This window comes from Rissa tridactyla, chromosome 5 (genome assembly GCF_028500815.1).
Source record: "Rissa tridactyla isolate bRisTri1 chromosome 5, bRisTri1.patW.cur.20221130, whole genome shotgun sequence".
Classification (NCBI taxonomy): Eukaryota; Metazoa; Chordata; class Aves; order Charadriiformes; family Laridae; genus Rissa; species Rissa tridactyla.
The window spans coordinates 32,104,181-32,124,811 of NC_071470.1; the positions used below are offsets into that span (position 1 = coordinate 32,104,181).

Genomic DNA, 20,631 nt, shown 5'->3' on the forward strand with positions numbered 1-20,631 from the left:
GTGCTAAAATGGATTTGCATCTGGGATTTCATAGATAAGGGGAAGCTTATTGACCATTATCTGATAGACTCATTTAGCCTAATTTTGAAATTGATTAGAGTCAAAGATCTGAATTTACTTTTGCATGGCAGCCTTTTTTGCAGAAGTGGTGAACGATAGCTTCTCTGGCCAGCATTGCTCCTGCAATGAGGATTAGAGTCAGTGAGTGGTCTTCAGAGGAACTTCTGGTGGATGTCCTTGTATGACAGGGAAATTCCCACCAACGCTGTGTTGTTGCTTTGTCCCTCCAAGTTGTGGAGCTCCAGGGTTCATTTTGGTACTGGTTCTGAAATACCTGCCTGTATTGCCCGTCATAGGTTTCATGGATTCAAAACCAGTTCAAGGGAATTCCAGCTGGTATCATCTGTTATGCTAGTTGTCAGCAAGTTACATTCTCCTTTATGTGAATGTGATGAACCACCCGACCGCTTCTGGACGTGGCCACTGCTGCGGAACACTGACCAAGTCTATGGGCTTAGTAATTAATTTCTATTAAGCATTACAAGAGCTATAATGCAGATTTATGGGACCACGTTGTGAGCTCAATTATGGGGAAACACTGAAGTCTGTCTTGAACATGTGAAACCCCTTTATTTGCTGGCAGAAAGGAAAATGTGGTAAATCAGAGACAGGTCACCCATCTCCTCTCTCCATGCTTGGGGCTGTACCCAAAGTGGAGAGCTGCAGGTTTGTGGATTCAGATTTTGGATGGCTTTTTTTTAGATCCTTACCTTCCCTGATAAATTCAGTAACAGTGACGAGGGGGATATTTCTGTGCATCCACATGAGGTGAGAAAAGTGCCCACTTCTGTAGGCAGCAGCGTCCTGGCCTGACACCATGCTTTGTGTGGGCGAAGGTGTAACAGTTGGGTTTCGAAGCTGGAGCAGACCATAATTACCCAACTCAACCACATTTCATGCACAGAGATAGTTACCCTGTTGCTCTGAGACCAGTCCGCTTTTTTTTTTTTTTTTTTTTTTTGCTTATTTTCTAGGTGGAATTTAAAGCATGAGCTGCAAAGCACAAAGCAGCTCCGGCTGCGATTACCTCTGTGAGTGCCTTTCCCTCCTCCGGCGGTCACAGTCAGCCCAGGAAGAGCGAAAGCTGTCAGGTCCCTGCAGAAAAAGAGAGAAATTAGTGCTGGCAGAGTCTGTACGCGACAACTTATCTGCTGTGAAGTTTGAGTCCCCTGTTCCTGCTGGTGTGATCTGTTAACATAACATGCCTGAAATGTTTTCTTACATTCTTACAGGTTTTTTTAAGATGTGCAAAATAAAGAATGTAGGGATATTTACTCCACTACCACTGGAATTGTGGTGGGCTGGTTTTTTGGGTTTTTTTATGCTCACAGTCTGTGCCATCGATTATGCTGTTGGGTTATATGAATTAGCCACATAAACATGCTATATTTATGTAAAGATCTATGTGCTTATGCTATAAAATCTTTAATGGTTTCATAGGTGCTGAGTAAATAAATGAAAGAAAAAGTCCCTTTAGAAAAAAAAAAGGTGAAGTTAGAGCAAGTCTTTAGGAAGTGTGTTTATTATATTTAGTGCTATCAACTGTTAGTGCTGAAAATGCCTTAAAGCAATTTTTTTAATATTTAGCTCTTTTTTAATTCTTCTTGTAGGTCAGTTAAAATATTCTTAGCTTCAGTCATGTGTTCTTTGTGGTACACTTCTGTGAAGTCCTGCTTTACCTGGTTGGCAGGTACCATAAAAGAATTAGCACTTTAAAAAGACAGACAGCCATGCCCACTGGATCTTGGTAATGTTTCTGTTAATTCCCCAGTTGATGGTAAGGAAGTGCACTAAATCCTTATTTTCTCCCTGCGGTAAGCAGACTTTCTTCAGAGAGTAATAGAGGCAGATAAGTTGAGTACGTAGTCTGGTTTCATTAATGTTTTCCAGGATTAATATTAAGTAGATCTCAGATGAGCAGTTTTGTATATTCCTTATCAGACTTTTAATTACTGCAAGTATATTGATTGTTCCATTTCAATGTATTTAACTTTCTGTTTACTACTTGGATACTATTTTTGTCCTCTTCCTTGCCACATCCTCCTTTATCTTCAGTCCCCACTTTCTTGTCAGCTGTCTAAATACAGTTGCATCCAAGTTGTGCTGAGTGACGCAGATGATTGCGTGTGTGTTCAGAAGCCATTTAAAAAACAAAAAGATTAATTGAATTTAGGCCCTGAAGCAAGTTTTTTTTTTATTTAAAACACAAAACCAGCCAGATAGTTGTTAGAGATTACAGACACAAAAATTAAAATTTACCTGAGTAGGATTTTCTGTATAAATATTGGTAGTCCCTAATTCTGGTATTTCACCTTTGGGATCTATTTAAATTGGATTCCAGTTTAAATTCACAGCTACAGGGGTGCTCTGTGGTCTGATGGGGGATATTTTTGTGAATAGTTACCCCAATCTTTGTTGCTGCCATTTAAATAAAAGCATATAGATAGTTATGTTTAGAGCCTTGTATTTAAAAGAAACCCCAGGCCTAAACAAGGACTCTGTCATCAGTTTTCTCTTGAGAATCACATTTTCACCAATTTTTCCTAAGTGGCTTGAAAAAAGAATTAAAAATTTTATAGAAATACTCTTTGAATTCCTAGCTAATAATGGCTGATTTATAGGCCGCCAGAACTACATATGTGAGTGTGTAGTCATTATAGTACTGTATTTTAATTAGATTTTTATTTTGCTTTGGGTTTTTTTCCCCATTAATTCTGAGGCTGTTTTCACATTACAGTAATCATGCCAATTACACATGTGTAATTTGTGATTTGGTGCATATTAAATCCTCTTCGGCTGCATTTCCAACACTGATGCTGAATTCTGGTTCTGAACTGATCGTTCAAAAGAAAGTTCATTCACTCTTGACCAGAAGCGTTAAATTTCCTGCAAAGTTTGTTTCCTCTGTGCAGCATGGAGCAGATTTGAAAAAGATGATTATTCATCTCACACTTGTGATCCGCTTCACTTAGCGCTCCTGCTTTGTGGGGGGTGTCGGCGTGCTCCAGGTCATGGCTTTGTTCAACGTGTAACAGGCTGGCAGAAAGGAAGACAGCGGAGATGTTGCTCATGTAAGCGCTTCCGCATCTATTTCTATCCCATTACAAAACTGAAAGGTGGCTTTCTATGGATTCCTGTTTGAGAATTGTGCGTTAAAACCAGGAGAGATTTACTGTTAGATTTGGCTCTAGAAACACACTCAACACACTGTTCTTTGGTTTGCCACTGCCTTGTTTGGGATAGATGAAGCAACTGTTTCATGGACTACAGTATTGCCAGCTTCTTTCTCAAAGACAGACAAAGTTTGGAAAAAAGTATCTGTAGAAATACCACTTTGTTTATCCTCTTTTTACTGATGGATTTAATGTCATTAGTACAGGAGAGATTGTTGACAGCAGCAGTAGTGACACTTGCAAAGGAGTAATGGAGAAAGCAGGACCCAACATGGCTGGAAGTATTTTCTCTTGTGTGCTAATAACAAAAGTTGTCCTGACTGTATGGTGAGACGAGGAACGTCTCCTTCTCAGGGGGACTGTGGGTCAGTAGATGGGAGGAGAAGGGGGATCAGGACCTTCCTCTTGATAACCCATGGCTGGAAACTGCTCGGAGCTGCATAGAGCTGCAGGGATGTCCTTGCCTTGTGTCGCAGGAGCGTGTCTGTCACATCAGGCAGGGCTAAAATGGGGCAGAGAGAGAGGAATCAGGGTCTGCAGCCTCCCTGCTCCCTCCCACAGCTCCGTCTCTGCCTGCAAAAATCACTGGGTTGGAGCGAAGTCCCGGTTTTTCTTCCTTACCCAGTCGTGAATTCAGTGTGGGGCCTTACCCTGGATTTCTCAGATCTCTGAGCGTACTCCCCCTTTGTTAACTAACCACACTGAGCAAACTGCTTTGAAATATAGGTATGAAACTACTATCTGAATGTGCCAAGCAGTGTTACTGCATTTCAAGTGACCTTTTGGTCTGAAAATTTGCCAAAGGGAGGGGAAAGGAAGCCACTGTTGAATCAAATTCTGCACAGAGATCCTGCAAACAGATGGTGTTTGCATATAGGATATGCTGTTCGGGTGCAATTTTACTACAACGCTCTTCATTTTTAATAATTTCAGGCGGGCAAAACTCCGGCTATATTTGGAACAGCTAAAACAGCTTGTGCCTCTCGGGCCGGACAGCACCAGACACACCACTCTAAGTCTGTTGAAAAGAGCTAAGATGCATATTAAGGTAAAAACATTAATCTGTATTTTTATTTCTTTTTAAAGCAGAATCTTCCAGAATATGTATCTATAGAGAGGAAACTAATTTTTACACAAAATCCGTATCCATATGTCTGATCTTCTGGATATATTGGCCTTCGTTAGTCGCAAGGATTTCAGTCACAGTATCAAGGTTTTGTGTTTTGCTATTTACCCTGCAGTCTCACATATATAAAACAGTGATTTTGTGATTTCTGCTTAGTTACTAGGGGTTTACATTGTATTTTAAAAAAAATAATACATATGTATCAAAGGTGTTCTTTGATTAATATATTGATTTTTTAAGGACTGAGTAGCAGTAGCATTGTACTGCACTGATTTCAATATAAAAAGCCAGATCCATTCGTGATCAAAAAAACTAATGGAGTCAAAGGGTTTATAACTAATAATAAGTCTTATCCCCATCCCACATCTTAATGACCAGATCCTGAAGCATTTGAAAATCATTTGAAAGAAATGAAAAATGAAATGCAGCCTCCTGTTAGTTGCCGCTCCCCTTGCATGTTTCATGGGCGTAACAAGTTTAAAACAAAAACCAACTGCAAATCTCACCTGTGATGTATCAGCAGTACAGATTATACATTTGCACAGGTAATTCAAAGGGAATTATTCCTCAGAGCTCCTCTCTCCAAAGACACCTTCACTCCCATTTTTACTGTCGTAGTTTTCAGGGGAACAGGGTTATATGCAGAAATAAGACAAACAAGTATTCAAATGTAAAAGTTAACAGGTTTCTGCTGCTGTGTCCAGGACTGTAATTTTTTCAGTGTTACAGGGAAACAGGTCAAGAAAAGTGTCAGGAGAGGTTGAACACTGACAGTAATCTTGGAATAATTTGGAGAACAGCCTGCTGTTGTACAGCATTAAGATTCAGTTGCAAAAATGGCTGTAATTCGTATGAAGAAATAGAGATTAATTTAAGCAAAACCATTCTTATGAACAAGTTTACTGAGCTACTTCTTCGGCTCTTGTAAGCACATTTACTCCAGCTGGGCAACCCCTTTTTTTACCATTTGAGATTTTGGCCTCTTGTTTATAATTCGGGCTAACATGCATGAAAGGCACTGCATGTGGTTTTTGTCTCGGGCTGCCCCCCTATCATGGGCTTATGCATACAAATTGCAAAACTGTTTTTACAAGTGGCAAGTGTGAGAGATTAGCCGTGTAGTTACCATTTCAGCTGCTGATAAAAAAACCCCTAGGAACAGATTCTTTCCGAGTCCATCCTGCACGGTACTCATTTTCTGAAACCTGAAACTGAAGTTTAGCTTTCTTTTCAAGATTTTAACTGAACCTACCCTAACTGGGTTGCCACTTAATTGCTTTTCTTCGTCAGGTCAGCTACCTCCTCGCCGCACTGCCAGGGCATGCCAATGCTTGCCTGCCATTTCTAGTACAGTCATTAGTTTTGAACTTTTCATACTCACCCACCTTCCCACCCCCATATATTGAAACTTGCCCTGAAAGGTTGGACAGTTTTGAGTCTCCTGGATATGAATCACTGAGTTCATTCCTAAAATAGTTGTTGGACTTCGGGATTGCAGCCAGGAAAATACAGGAAAAGGAAATCTGATCAATTGGGCACATTCAGTTTGTTGTGTATATGGATGTACCAGCCCATTTTCTTATTATAACATTGTGTATCCACGTATGATGCATATCTACGTAGCATATTGCCTGGGAGGGGGCTTAACGAGGCTGCAGAAGTTAGATTTCATTTAGCCAGGAAACTGCCCAGTTCAATAGTGTCAATTATTCTTTTCAAAGATAAAAGACTGTTGCTTTCAGGCTGGTATTGGAACAGCAAAATCTCTGAAATGGTTTTGCTTGTGGTTTGCTGTGCACTGTCCCACCCTGCTCTCCTCAGAAAAGCAAGCACAGGTTCACTCAGACGATAGGGAGGAATCGTGAGCAGCTGTATTCACTCCCTGCACATCTCCTAAATCTCTGTGGTCGTCTAAACACAGCTCACAGAGAAATTGGGTCTTAGAAGTGATTTTACTGCTACAACCTGTAATTTACTTTATCAGTTAGATTTATTTTTTTTAAATAATATAAGGTGTTTTGATTTGTGTGCCCTTCCTGCTTTTGATCCCATCATACTCATTACACTTTCTTCCCTAATCTTATAGTCAATTTTTAAAATGGCTATCAGTGATTTGGAAGAGGGTTCAGTTGAAATCTTAAAATATACTATTTCTGTTATTATATTTGGACCAACAGTGCAGCACATTTTACCGGGTGTGAAGAATTCTTTTTATTTCCAAAATTAATACCTTCTTTTATTCAAGCAGAAGGGAGATTTTAGGTAGATGTGCGGAAGGATCCTTTCACGGGCTGTTTGCTGAGAAGTTTTGGATTACTACCACTGATTTTGTACGAGGTTATCACAGAATTACCATATTTGCTCTGCAGAAGTTCAAGGAAAAAAAATGCAAGAATAAAGATAATTGTTAGTAAATTCCTCCTACTATATATGATTAATACTGCTTATTGTTAATGAAGCTTTTTAAATGGTAAGAACTTCCATGGCCTGTGGTAGGAGGGAGAGCATTCCGGAGGCTTGCAATGGTTCCTTTATGATGATAAGTCTCTTATTTCCCCTCAAGAGGCGTTAACGTTCTGACTGAAACCTGAGCTGTGCTCTAGTTATCAAAGATGATGCCAGTTTTGCCTGACAAAATGATTTAGAAATTCCCCACCACCAAGGCAACAATAATTTGGTCTTAGCTGAGGAACGTCTGCTAGTGGCAAAAGTCTCCAAGGGATTTTTTTTTTCCTACCCCCCTGTATCCATGTATCTTACTGTGAAACAAATTGAGCTCTGGCCTTGCCTGCTTAAATTTTACTGACCTCAGTAGAACAGCAACAAAAAAATTAACATATTGAATTTAATTTAATTTTAATTTTAAATTCATTAAAGTATTCAAATTGCTTTAAAATTACTGCTTATGAAAAGATCTTAAGTTACTAATGTTTTAATATGAGTAAAAACTATCGGCTTACTGTCTTTCTCTCCCTTTAAGAAATTGGAAGAACAGGACCGAAAAGCTCTAAATATTAAAGAACAATTACAGCGGGAACACCGCTACCTCAAACGCAGATTGGAGCAGCTATCCGTGCAGGGCATGGAGCGTATCCGCACTGACAGTATGGGATCAACAATATCCACTGACTCTGAACAAGGTAATTGAACGAGGGCTTCCCAAAGGGAGTTGCAGGAGCAGGAAGGAAAAGGGAAGTAGGGAAGCAAGAAAACATTCCTTAGAACTAAAATCAAGCTTTCAACAAAACCCAGACAAAATTGCTCCATTATGCAACTTGCAGAATAAAGAACTACTGCGTCTTTTTTATATTCTTTGAAAAACGTCTTTTTTCTAATCAATTTTGAAGCTATTAATGCTGCATGTATTTTTAAAGCTATTTATACTGCACGTGTTTTTGCCAGTTTTTCAAACAATTACCATTTAATGTTCCAAAGTTTTAGTCTAATTATTGATAAGGCTGGCATAATATTTTCTTCTTGGGAAAAAAAAAATCTTATTGGTCTTAATTCATTTGTGTGAAAAAAATTAATTCCACATAATTTATTGTGAAATTTCAAAATATTTTCTGTGTGGTGATCACCAAGTGGTCTCTACATTTGGTTCTCATTTAAGACAGAGCTCTTCACGCTGCCTGTCACCATTTCTCGTTTTCTCATTTGAAGTTTTCCTGTGCCTGAACCCTCGCACGGGCTGACTTTCTCAGGGCGTGTGGGGGATGAGTTGCCAGTCACGCTGCAGTTACTGGTGGACAGATGGCTACACCACGGTTGCTACTAGCCGACACCTGTATAGGTTGGAATTACCATGAATGGTGCTGCGGTATCGTGGCCTCTGAGCCTTGGGTTTTTTTAAGATCAGTGTCTACGCACAGGTTGGAACAGTTCTGGGACAGCATTTGGTATTGATGTCATGGAGTATATTTATGTGGATAAGGACAGAAGGGATTTTAATTCTCAGGTGGACAAGATGATCCTTTCCTCAGGAACTACTGTTCCATTTCTTTTTTTTTTAATTACCGAAAATGAAGTATGATTCAGGTTTCACCTGAAGGTTGGTTGACACAGGCAATACTGGCCCGTGATTCCTTGCTACAAGTGCTGCCTTTCTGAAAATGTGCCTTCTTATGTTTTCTTTAGAAGTAGACATTGAAGGAATGGAGTTTACTCCAGGTGAAATGGACAGTATTGGAAGTGCCAGTGATGCTGAAGACCACTACAGTTTGCAAAGCGGTTCGAGTGACGGAGGTTACACACATTCCCGCAGACTGAATGCCAGGCTCTCATAGTGCCTGAGTTACCCGTTCAACTCAGGACCATCTGACTGAAGCACTTATATATGAATATTCCAGAGGTGTCAACTGCCACTCTTCCGGGAAACCCCAACAACAGTACTCTGACATGGAGGTTTCTTACCCACGGTTCCCTGCACTGTAACCACAATATTAGATATTGTAAATCATGGGTTTGCTGCAGAGAACTGTGGTTAGGTACAGTTGTGACTTAAAGCTAGCTTGATGTAGCCATACTGCAAATTAAAGACAATAAATTATGTCATTCCATTCAAGAAGTATTAAATTCAAACTGTTGGAAGCATGGCGTAAGGGAGTTTGACAGTTATTTTGATTTTGCAGAAACCATTTTCAAACATGGAAGAATAGATGGAATCTAGAATGTGTTAGTGATTTGGAGATACAAAAACCTAAAACTACTTTTTGTGGTATTTTTTCATGAAAAAAACCCAAAACGTTTTGAATGCTGTATAGCAGGCTCTCTAGAATAAATTCTTTCAGCAGTTGTTTGGGTGAAGCAGGCAGATAAATCTTCAAATCTCAGATGATCTTTATAAAAGGTCATATATACAAGTCACTACTGTACTTCAAAACGGGGGAAAAGCCAGCTCTAATAATGACTTCATGTGGGATGATCTCAACTTTCTTTTGCTTTTTTGTATTCAGTATCCAACCAGCAGCAAATTGTTCTGTCCATGTTAACGGGAGTAGTAGAAAGCAACACTGCAGTTTTAACCTGTTACCGTGGAATGGATGACATTTGAAGCATTTCAGTGGGGGTTTTTTGGTTGGTTTTTTTTTTTTTTCATTTCTTTGTCTGAAGAATACGGAACTCAAGTGATCCAGTTTGTGATAGTTAATCTTTCCTTGCAAGGAAATGAAGTCTCTGTTTGCTTGTATGTTTTTTTTCCTTTCTTCTATTTACACATGTCAATACATTTTTATGGAAGGCATGGCTTAAAATTACAGTATTCAGCTAGAAGATAATTAATCTTTTTTTTCTTTTGCACACTATAATTGCATTTTCTATTCTTAAAAAAGTGCAAAAAATTTAAAATGTATGCTGTAAAACAGCAAAGTTTATTTAGTACTCATCAAGCTGTTCAGAACATATTTACCCAAATTGTAGCAATACTATGAAGATGTATTTTAATACAACTTCTGCTTAGTGAAGTCATTAGAGCTTGGCTTGCCGGGTAAGAAAAAAATGGACCAGTCTTTGCATTATCTGTTTAAAGAAGGTCTTTTAAAAAAATAAAAAGAAGAAAAAAAAAAAAGAAAAAAGAAAAAAAAGAAAAAAGCTATAAACACTTTTAGGGAAGTGATTTTAGCAAGTGTAGTCTATATTTCCTGTAAGAGATTTTGTATTATATTTTCCTAAATGTTCTCATTTACTTGTATAGGGAGGGGAATGGTACAGACCCAGACCAGAGTCTCAGGGACTCTTCACCTTTGTCATATTGTGCCTTGGTGACCATTTATGTATGCCTCTCCTTTTCATTGTTTAAAGGACAACTAAGCTTTGTTTCAAGACCCTCTGTTCAAATGGTCAGTTGTCCACCTCCTTACCGATGAAGCAGAGAGGTGTATTTATATCTCCACCCTCTCACAACTGATTCAGTGTGGCTTTAAGTAAAATCATGAAATTAGGTTTTGGTGCGAGGGTTAATTGTCTTTGTATAAAGCCCTCCCTTGGATTCTTCAGCACCCGAATCTATATTTTGTTACCTTATAAAGAAGTCAGGGTCTCTGTGAGACCAGCGCTCAGTGGCTAGGGAAACACAAACGTACTGTGTAAGGCTATGGGATGTCCAAGTGTGGTGCCATTTTTAGCATTCAGATACAAGACCTCATGACAGACTGACCATAATGATCAAAAACAAAGATTCAGTTGTTCTTTCAACATCTGACATACGTGTCCTCCCTTTGGCTCTTACAACACGGAGTAGAAATATGAATACATTTTGTGGCAGCTTACAGATCCTTGTTTGCACTCTCGCTTACTGCTTGGAACTTGCCAACAAGGAAAACGTGTATGTTTAATTTACATAACCTAATGGACGGCCACCCCTACTTTGGCTCTGGGGAGGGGCCTAAGGTTATAAACTCTGGCAGCTGAATAAGAAAACAATTAACCTTTTCTGTGATGCAGGTTTTGGTATTATGTTCTATACACCTTGCATATTACTAAAATCCTCATTGTTGGGGAAAGCACACAGCAATATACTCATTGTGTGTAGCTGACAAGCAGCAGACATGACTAGCTCCTTTGGTGCATATGTAACTAATTTCCAAATCGTGGAAAAAAAAAAAAAAGAGTTTACTTTAACACACGACTGTTAACAGGAAAAAAAAAAAAGGCTAGTATATTGTTGCTGTTCATTTATTATATAATGAACACACTCATGAATTGTAAAGTGTTTCCTTTCATGACAAGCAGCTCTTGCACAGAACCTCCTAATGAAAAGAGATCTGAAACTTACAGAAGGAAAAACGAGATTTTAAATTGAACATTATTGTACCTTAGGTCGACCTGAAATTTTCCTTTTAAAGATGAATGTGCTAACTTAATGAGTTCTTCCACGCTGGGTATCCATGGCTTTGTAGATCTTATATTTTCAATAAAAATTACTCGAATAATCTTGAGTGGAAATAAAAAGGGTTTATTTGTTTTTACTTTTTCAGTTATTACAGCTGGGGGCTATTAGGCCGGTAAAGAAAAATGACACCGTACTGCCTGTGTCATTCTCCTTCAAGCGCAGCCCAGTTTAAGGTGGTATTTTCAGGCACAGCCCCCTTTTCTGCCGCTCGGACAGAAGCAGCCCAGCTGAAGGCAATGGCACAAGTGTTTCAAGCGTTGGCTTTGGCGGTGGGTTTGGGCGGCCACCTGCCCCCCCCGCGCAGTGCCGCAGTCCAGCCCTGCCCCGGCTGCACCGCGGTGACCGTCGGGGCTCTGAGATCCCTTTAGCGACACGATTCACCCTGCTACCGAGCAGCCAGCACAGCACTACCTGTGGCAATAGCACCTTGGGATGCAAATAGTTTTTCTTTTTTTTTTTTTTTTTTTTTTAAAGCTGGCTATGGGTGCGTGTGCTTCGTGTGTGTGCACGCATGCATGCATCCGTGCATGCAACTGTACCTGTAATCACGACGTGACTGCAAAACGCATACTGCTTGCTGCGAGATTAAATGCTACCAGCCGCCCTGGCAGCTCTGCCGTTTTTCTGTCATGACCGTGCTTTTGGCAGGTGAGGAGATACTGCTGCTAAGTTTATCTGTCTTCCCTGCAATTACCCCATGGGAAAAGAAGGAGTAGCGACAAGATTACAGGGTTGCTTGGTCTTTTCCTCTGGGGAAGAGGCTCTGGAGAGATGAAGTCATTGAGAAGTTCTTTTTATGGAGACGTAGAGGTTTGGCCCATTTCCTGGTGGGAGAAGAAAGGAAGGGTTTCCCCTGGCAGCACGCAGGTGTTGAGAGGATGCACGCCTCTCTGTGGTGCCTGGGTTAGCTCTTCCTCTAGCACCGTGGGTGCACTCTGCCTTCACAGGAGGGAGGCACAAAAAAACAGCTTAAAATTGTTAGCTTTTACTGCAGATTCTCCACTGCAATTCAGAATATGAATCTCCTTCACTCCCATCCTGTCCCTGCCCAGTTTGTACCCTCCCCGGTACAACCCGCTAAGGCTGGTAAATTTATTTATCTTCCAAAAAGCAGGGTTTGGACAGTAGAAACTCTACAGCCCACAGCCTGTATCCATCCTGCATCGTCTTATGCAAAAAACAAGTTCTTTTCAGAGTGAGTTTTATCAGAGTAAAGCAGGAATAAAAATGTCCCCCAAATTCCATGAGAAGGACGGTTTTTCATCCGGTGTTCACAGATGAGTTTCTATCCTAATTTCTTACTGTAAGATTTGGGGTGGAAAAAAAATAATTAGAATCTAATATAAGTTGCATCTAACTTAAAGAATTAAGACTTTTCCTGACCTTAACCAGTGTTATTTTTCTTGACATGGATGAGTACGTGTTCAGCTATACCACATGCAGTCTAATATCGTTTTGTATTAAAAAAAGAAGTTACTTCTGTTGATCTACAAATAAATTACTGCGACAAATACCAGTATTCTGAGCATCCGACTGTACACTCTGCGTAACCCATTTCAGTGGATGAACTTAAACGCCAGAAGAAGAGAAGTGGGAAACAGAAAGAGCAGAAGTTGTGTCTGCGTGAGCTCTGCCTGCAGACCTGCTCCCCTTCCGAGCCCCGGGGCCTGTTCAGCCGCAGGATGTACTTCTGCTTTTCTTGGATGCACTTACAGCAGTCTCTGCTACTGTGACAAGTGATTATTTCACCCTTTTACCAACTTCATAGCGGACTGGTAGCTGTCGGTGACATTTTTCATCCTTGCAGATCAACCCTGTGGAAAAGAAACACATTTTTAAAAAGAATCACACTATCACAACTTTTAATCAAGGAATATTAATTTTATACACTTCTATTTTGTGATGGTGTTGATAAGGAAATGACTGCAATACAGATTACTCTTTCAGAAATCTGCTATTTATTTTTTTTACTACTAGAGGCCATTGGTTTTGCGTGTAGTAAGGGCCAGTAACAGTGTTGATATTCAATCCACTAACTTGCACTTTTCAAAATTGGTGGAAGGAGAATTGAATCCCTTTAGATACACTTTAAGGAAGAGCTGTACTCCCTACAAATACTAATGGGGCAAACACACTCTGAAATTAATTTCCCCAGCAATGAAATGAGCCAATTTGCTTAGTGACTGACTAAATGCACTGTTGTTAATTGGTAGCTGCAAAAGAAACATCCATGTCTGTTGCGTAACTACCTGGAATGAAATCGCAGGGGATACATGAACCAAAAAAGATCAGAAACCATTTGGTCACCTCGGCCGTTCTTTCTACCTGACGTATTGTCAATTAATGCCAGCAAAGGGGTCCTGGAGGGGCACGGCCAGCCAGAGACTCGCCTGTTGGCAAAGACGGGTGAAGGCGCTGCAATTTCAGAATTCCTTCCTTCCATTTCGCACGAGAGCTGTAAAATATAGCTACACACGACTTGTGTCATTGAAAGGGTCTGTGCAATATGGATTTTTAAGTGCACGTGAAGTGCTGACAGAGAGTCTTCTGCTGTTTACTGGCCAAATTGTTGCCTAAAGGTGTTAGGGAGTGGGTTCTGTGCCAGAGCCATTGGGTCCCAGAGCCAAAGGAACGGTTCACGGTCTGTGAGATGTATTATACTGTACAGATTCATTTGTTCGCACGTACATGGTGCTTGCTACGTTCTGTAGCACACAGAGTATTGTGTTGTATCATTATCTCGGCATAATATAAATACAGATTTTTATACCTTTTTGTTGTGGTTTTCATTTTTTTAAAAAAAATTTCATCATTTGTTTATTTTGTGTATAGCATTTCTTCTCTTTGCAAATCTTTCCATATAGGCTTAATGTCTATTTCACAAGGAATTCGCTGAGTTTTAGCAATTCAAATTAATAGTATGGTACGAAGGTTGGAGTGCTATTTAAACTAAAGTTCTTTTACGTATGTTGGCCTAATGCAATCCCAATAGTCATTAACATTATGTCTCTAACCATGGGTGCTGTATAAAGTTCCACTACTAGACTTCTGAAGACAAACCAACCTGTAAAACAAAGTGCAAATTGAAATGCATTAGTGTCTGTTTTAAGTAATTATACTTGAAATCATTCCAGCTCTGTACAAGACAGGGAAAAAAAAAAGCATTAAAAGGCAGCCTACAAATTCTGCATGTGTATTTTGTCAAATATGAAAATCACATCAGAAGCGATGTACAGCCAGACAAAAATGAGCATTTTAGGTTGTTACTAGGAGAGATGAGAGGAGGGACAGAACTGAAAAGCTTTTGCAAATTGCATCGTTATACTCTCAACTGCAGTGCATGACAGCCACTGGTTCTTGTTTCAGTTTGTCAAGCACGTTGCACTTAAAATACAGTGATGTCTTAAAAATATAGAAATAGTAGTTTTAAGCTGAAATCATGGCAAGTAGCTTGTCGATACGTTTATGTTTGATTCAAATAAGCTGAGCTGCTGAATCAGTAAAAATATTCATGCGCAAAGCATAGGAAACTTTTTTTATTAAAGCTTTCTTTGAAATTACCACTATCACAGAATAAGCATAAAATACAATCCAGCACACCACTAGCTTTTTATAACTTAATCTGCAACAGAAAAAAAGCTGTAATAAACATTTAGCAGTGCTGTATTGTGGGACAGCACCACTTTTCTTAGCACAAGAATGAATTGCATGGGTTAAGAGAACTATGACAGATGTTATGGCACTATTTTTGTAAATCCTGTACAGTTTATGACCTGTACAGCTTCTTTCCTGACATTTGTAATGCCTTATGGTTTGTTTATAAGAAAAGTAAGTTTCTTCATTTTGGTATTGATGGATGTTTCAAATTTAATATTAAAAATGCAGAAGCTTGCCTTGTCTATCAGGATGAAAATGTTTTGTCAAAGCCTATCTAAATGGAAGAGAGCCTTAAATTATAATTAAATTCATGGTGATATAACCATCAGCTTCCTCTAGAAGGGGTAGTTCAAAGTGGTTTCAATGCCAAAGTTCTCAGATATTATTGTTTTAGAAACTGTGAATTACCCAGTGTTTTTAAGGATCGTGGCATGGCAAGAAAGGTATGGTCATGGTGTGACGGACTGCTGCCAGAAGAGCTGGGTTTGGAAGAGCAGAGATTGCTGCTGGTAGGAGGCTGATTTCCTTTTGCCTGCTATGATGTTATGCTCCCCAGGCTGAGGATGCAGCTCTGTAAAAGCCCCCCCCCGACCGCTTGCTCTCCTGAGTCACTGCTGTGCAAAGGCACCACTGCCTCACCGGTGATGAGCTGGCTGGAGTTTGCCAGGAATGGGGGGGCAGAGCAAGGAAGCGGGTGGGGATCAGGCTGCTCCTTCGCAGTGCCTGCCGAGGCCCCCGCTGAGTCCCAGTGTACGTTCCCACACAAAGGTTCAGTTTCTTACGAACAGACCCCATTTGCAGACAGCCCAGCTGATCAGCCCCGCTCAGGGTTTTCATCCAAAATAAGGTCAGAAGAATAAACAATTTTCTAGAAAAAATCATCACTTTGTGCATCGTATGTCTAAATACACCAGGAGTGTTAGGCAAAACATGTAGGAGCTTCTTTGATATTTACGGCATTGAATCCAACAAAGCTGAAGAAAACTAATCACTTTGACCTGCTTTTCTGGGAATACAAGATCTCAGAATTAAATCTATATCTTCTCTGGAGAGAAGATAGACGTGCTTGGGAGAGAAAGCAAGCTGGTGCCAACTTTCTGTCTTCTGACTTTTTTATAATAAAAGTTCAGATGGCACTTCAAAAGCTGTACTTAATTCAGAATATAAATTTGCTTAAAGTAATGAATTACCTTTTAGGACAGGGTGTTTCCAAAGAGTGGTTGGTACTGCAGCAATCTGCAGCAGGGACCTCTCAGATCCTGCTGCTGCTATGAACAGATGTGCAGTATGATGCAAAATGAAAAAAGCTACACTGTTACAGTTCATCAGCTAAAAACTTATTTCCGTGTCTTGTTATTTCTTTTCACACAACAAAAGAAAACAAAATCCTAAAGTGGTCATAAACAAAACACTTTATAAGAGTTTTTCATCTGACAGATGTATCCCAGTGGGAAGGTTTACACTGGCCAGCTGCAATGCCTATGTGACAGCAACTGCGCTCCTCGCCTGTTTTTTACAGCCTGGGCCAATGGGTAACCGATAGCTTCTCTCTGAGGTATCAGGCACAACAATGTCTTATTTTGCAGTGGAACAAACGCAACATGGCATCGGTGGAATAGTGCAGAGCTTGCAGACATCCTTCCAGAAATGTCTACGTCTTAATCTGCTGGAATCCACCATAAAATGGCTTGTAAAGGCAATACGCTATCTAAGCAACCTCTCCGGTTCTCGGACACAGATGCAAAACAACTGCTCCTAGAATGGAAAAAAAGGGTAAGGTAAGCCTTTAATTATGTTTTGCCTGAACACAACCAAGAAAAAAATGAATCAGAGAAAAACAATCTTGACCCATAAGGAGCTACAAAAGCAAACACTGAAGCACATGGGGCTGTGGTTGGGTGGGGAAAAGGGCTGTAAGAAATTTCGGAGATATGTTTGTAACATGTTTGTAGGGGAACGCTGCTGTTTAATCTCTGCCCTAAAAGCCAGTCGATGGTCTAACAAATGAAAATTTGTTTCACATTAGAGGCTTGTTCTTTCAAAATGACAAGTCTAAGTGCACAATGTTCTGACCTAAAATATTTCAATTCTAGCCTGAATTCCTATGCCAGCGGGGATTATGAGATCATGCTGTCTGTCAACTCCTCTTTCGTCCATCTGTTCCCCTCCTCCTTTCCTTGATAACTTTTGAACCTTCAGGCTAATTTTCACCAAATTTGACAAAGCAGAGATAGGATGGAGGCTGCAAAGATAATCCGTGGTGAAAACTTTCATGAAAATTCCATGCCTGGGTAGAAAGAGAAATAAATTATTTCCTGCCCTGAATGTGCCCGAAAGCCAGCCCAATTGAGCTCTTGACTGTTTCAAGGCGTGGCCACTGGCCAGCACGTATGTAGCTCCAAACCAGCTACAGAATGAGTGTATAGACCTGCCTGCCCAGCTAAACAGATGGGGACATAGGTTTTGTGAAAGGCCATGAGGGAGGTGGGACATCGTATGCCTGTGAGTCTGGGAAGAGGGAGAGGAACCGGTCACACAGGGAACCGAAGGCATTAGTTGCAGCAATCCAGATAGACAAAAGATAGGCAATCTTTTATCAGATGCGTCTTCTTTTGTCTAGGATGGGGACTTCAGTCACAAAGCTGAATTGCTCTCAGGACAGCAGAATTTTAGAAAGTTTTCTAGGTATTATTGACATTTATGATTTTTTTTTTTAAAAAAACAACAATACTGTGAAGCAGAAGCCTGCAAAATGCTACTGTAGGACAAGTTGATTTTAGTGCAAGTAACTGACTGAACTGAAACAGCATCGTCTTATGAAATAAGTTAGTGAATGCTTTTGTTCCTTCCCCGTCGGAAAGACGCAATGCACTCCATCTGCAAGACGATTTGAAAAGTTCAGCTAGCCTAAATTGCAGCTGCATATCAGGCTGTAATCTGATGGGGAGGAATTCAACGCTACAGCTCTTTTTACCCATGAGAACTCACTGCCGGGTCAGGGTTTAATTTGAAAGTGTCTTGCACAGACCACATTATACCAGAAATCAACATACTGCACTTTGCAGGTGACACACGTGCTGATTTTGATCTGGAAAACCTCATGCAAGTTAGTCTTAGCTGTGCTGAGCTGCGAGGTTGCTCGTTTCCCTGTGTTGATTCATTTCAACAATTGCATTAAGTAAGATTAGAGAAGCTGCACATTTAGGACATGTAGTGGGAGGGCTCAGCCACCCACATACAGACTGGGTCAATGCCTCATCAGGGTGAAATGTAGAGATAACATTTCTGGATGCAATAAACGATCTCTTTCTAGAATAACTGGCCTTAGAAACCAGAAGAAAAAAAATATGCCATTCTGAATTTTGTCTTCAGCAATGCAGAGGATCTAATTCAAGAGCTATTAGTGGGTGAGCTGCTCCATAGTGGCAACCACAATATAATTAAGCTTAACACTGTAAGAAGACAGCAAGACAAATAAAGCAAACGGATACTCAGTTTTTTAAGAACACGACCTACGCAAAAATGGTGAAAAATGCCAGAAAACCTGAAATGAGCAGTTCAAAAGCAAGAAGCCTACAAACACCCAGAAGGCTTAAAAAATACTGTACTAGAAGCCCAGGTAAAATGTCTCCTAGGAACAGAAAACTGGCCCAAACCTCCCCCCTGCATGACGCAATGAGAAAGTTAAGGAGGCTGTCGCCAGGCAAGCAGGGAAGCCCAGAAAAACGTGGCAGGCAAAATGTAAACAGGAAACGAAGACAGCTAAACTGGAGGAGAGGCTGATCAAGGATGCTCGAGCTGTTTGTGAAAAGTTTACATGATGCTTGACTCAGAACCAGGCCTCACAACGCAGAAGAGGTCCCGCAATCCTCGCCAAAAGCTTTCTAGTAGCTCCATGAACAGAGGCAGCCAAAATGCCAGGAAAGCAGGGAGCATCGTAAGGGAGGGCATTGGAAACAAGGATTTTGCAGAAAACTTTGGTGCACTGACAGCTTGAAGTCTGCGTGCCATCTCTGCACCTTAAGCCAGGCACAGAGATGTTATGAGACAGAGAGGAGAACTGAAATCATGGAGGGAACAGAGCACTTGCTTTACAGGAGTCCAAATTTTGGAACTCTCCAGACTGGAGATGACAAAACTTACAGGAAACGTACCGGTGGTTTCTCAATTGCTACAAAGGCCGCAGATAACATAAACGCAAAGGAGGTATTCACCAAATCTTGCAATGCTGCAGCTGAGGGTCATTTGGTGAGATTAGGAGGTGGGTTAAAAAACAATTAGGGAAGTGCTTTTTTTAAGCAGCAGGTAGTGAAGTTCTGGAATTTGTTCCTTATGAAGTTCTACAGGTATCAGCAGGTTCAAAATGGGATTGGATAAATTAGTGGACATAAGGTCCATGACAAAATATTAAAAGGCCTAGTCTGGGATGACTCAATAAGACAGCAACTGTGGACAGAAGGGCGGGTGGCCACCATGAGCCCTGTCTCTCAGCTTGGGAAAGGCTGGTGGACACACAGGCCCGAGGCCCACTTTCGGTCATAGCTGAGCAACTTCAAACTGCCGTCAGGTCTCCCTCATCCACTCCCACAGGCTGAGCGCAACGGCCCCCAGAACGACCACAGGCCGGAGCGGAGGGGCGGGCGCGACCCCGCTGAGCAGAGGGTTCGCGCCCGCGGCCCGAGGGGCAGACCGGCAAGGCAGTCCCCGTTCCCTGTGGGTGCGGAAGGACGGGGGCGGGAAGGGTGGAGGTGCGGTCGCGCAGGCGCAGTCGGCCGTGGCGGCTGTGGTGAGGCCGCGCGAGACTTAGCGCGTGGCGGGCGTTTCGAGCCGTTGGCGCTCTAACGGCCGGCGGGCCCCGCCCCCCCCCTCCTCCCACCGCCGCGCGTGGCGGGGGCGCTGCCCACGCGCTTCCTCAGGCTTCCCGCCATTTTCTCCCCTCCCCTCCCCTCAGCGGCTGAGGCAGAGCACCGTGGTGAGTACGGGGCGGTGTGGGGTCGGGGCTGGCTTGTATCGGGAGGGGGACGAGCTGCCACGGCGTCCCCTCTCCCTCCGTCTCCTCGTCCTGCCCTGCCTGGGGTTGACGCTCAGCCGGGATCCCTCGGGGCTCTGTGGGCAGTGGCTGCCCCCCCGAGTTGAGACCTGGCCGGTGGGTGTTTAAGCTTGTCGGCGCTGTGAGGAAGCCCCTGAGGCGCCCACTTGTGCGGCGTGTGGCGATCGGGCGTTCTCTTGCTGGGGATGGGGATCGTGGGGAGCTGCCTCAGGGGTCCGAAGATATTATTTGTGGTGGTTGGTGGCGGCTTGAGCCGCAGCGTCAGCCTGCCTTAATCATCTGCGTACGCGTACATAACCTACATGCGCTCCTTTTTATTTACTTGTTTGGACGACAGCCCTTTTTTAGCATGGAAGGCAGAGAGCGGTTGGAGGGCTGCCCTGTTACATGAAACTTGCATGACAAATTCTATTTCTTATATAAACTGTAACTTTAAGCTAAATTGAATACAGACGGAATTTCTGAAGGATGCATTTGCTTCTCTCCTCCTGGCTGTCTGGCAAAGTGGGGTTTTCTGGTGGAATGTATGTTCTCAAAAAAAGTATTAAGTAATACCAAATAACACCCCCCAGCGCCGAGTATTACCAGTGTATTCCAGGCAAGGCTTACTGACTTTCTTGATAATTTATCCTATTCTTTGTTGTCTGTTGTGCTCACTTTAGTATCCCAAAGCTGA

The 20,631-nt window shown here is 41.6% G+C and overlaps 1 protein-coding gene across 3 annotated transcripts in view; it reads left to right on the top strand.

Annotated features, from left to right (window-relative positions):
- The window catches only part of MXD4 (MAX dimerization protein 4), a 41,103-nt gene extending 29,796 nt beyond the window's left edge, over nt 1–11,307 (top strand). For all 3 annotated transcript variants that reach the window (XM_054202169.1, XM_054202170.1, XM_054202168.1), the window contains exons 4-6: nt 4,167–4,281; nt 7,340–7,499; nt 8,497–11,307. In XM_054202169.1, the coding sequence (XP_054058144.1) occupies nt 4,167–4,281; nt 7,340–7,499; nt 8,497–8,645 (424 nt within the window). In that variant the 3' untranslated portion in view covers nt 8,646–11,307. The remainder of the gene's footprint in view (nt 1–4,166; nt 4,282–7,339; nt 7,500–8,496) is intronic.
- The last annotated feature ends 9,324 nt before the right edge of the window (nt 11,308–20,631 follow it).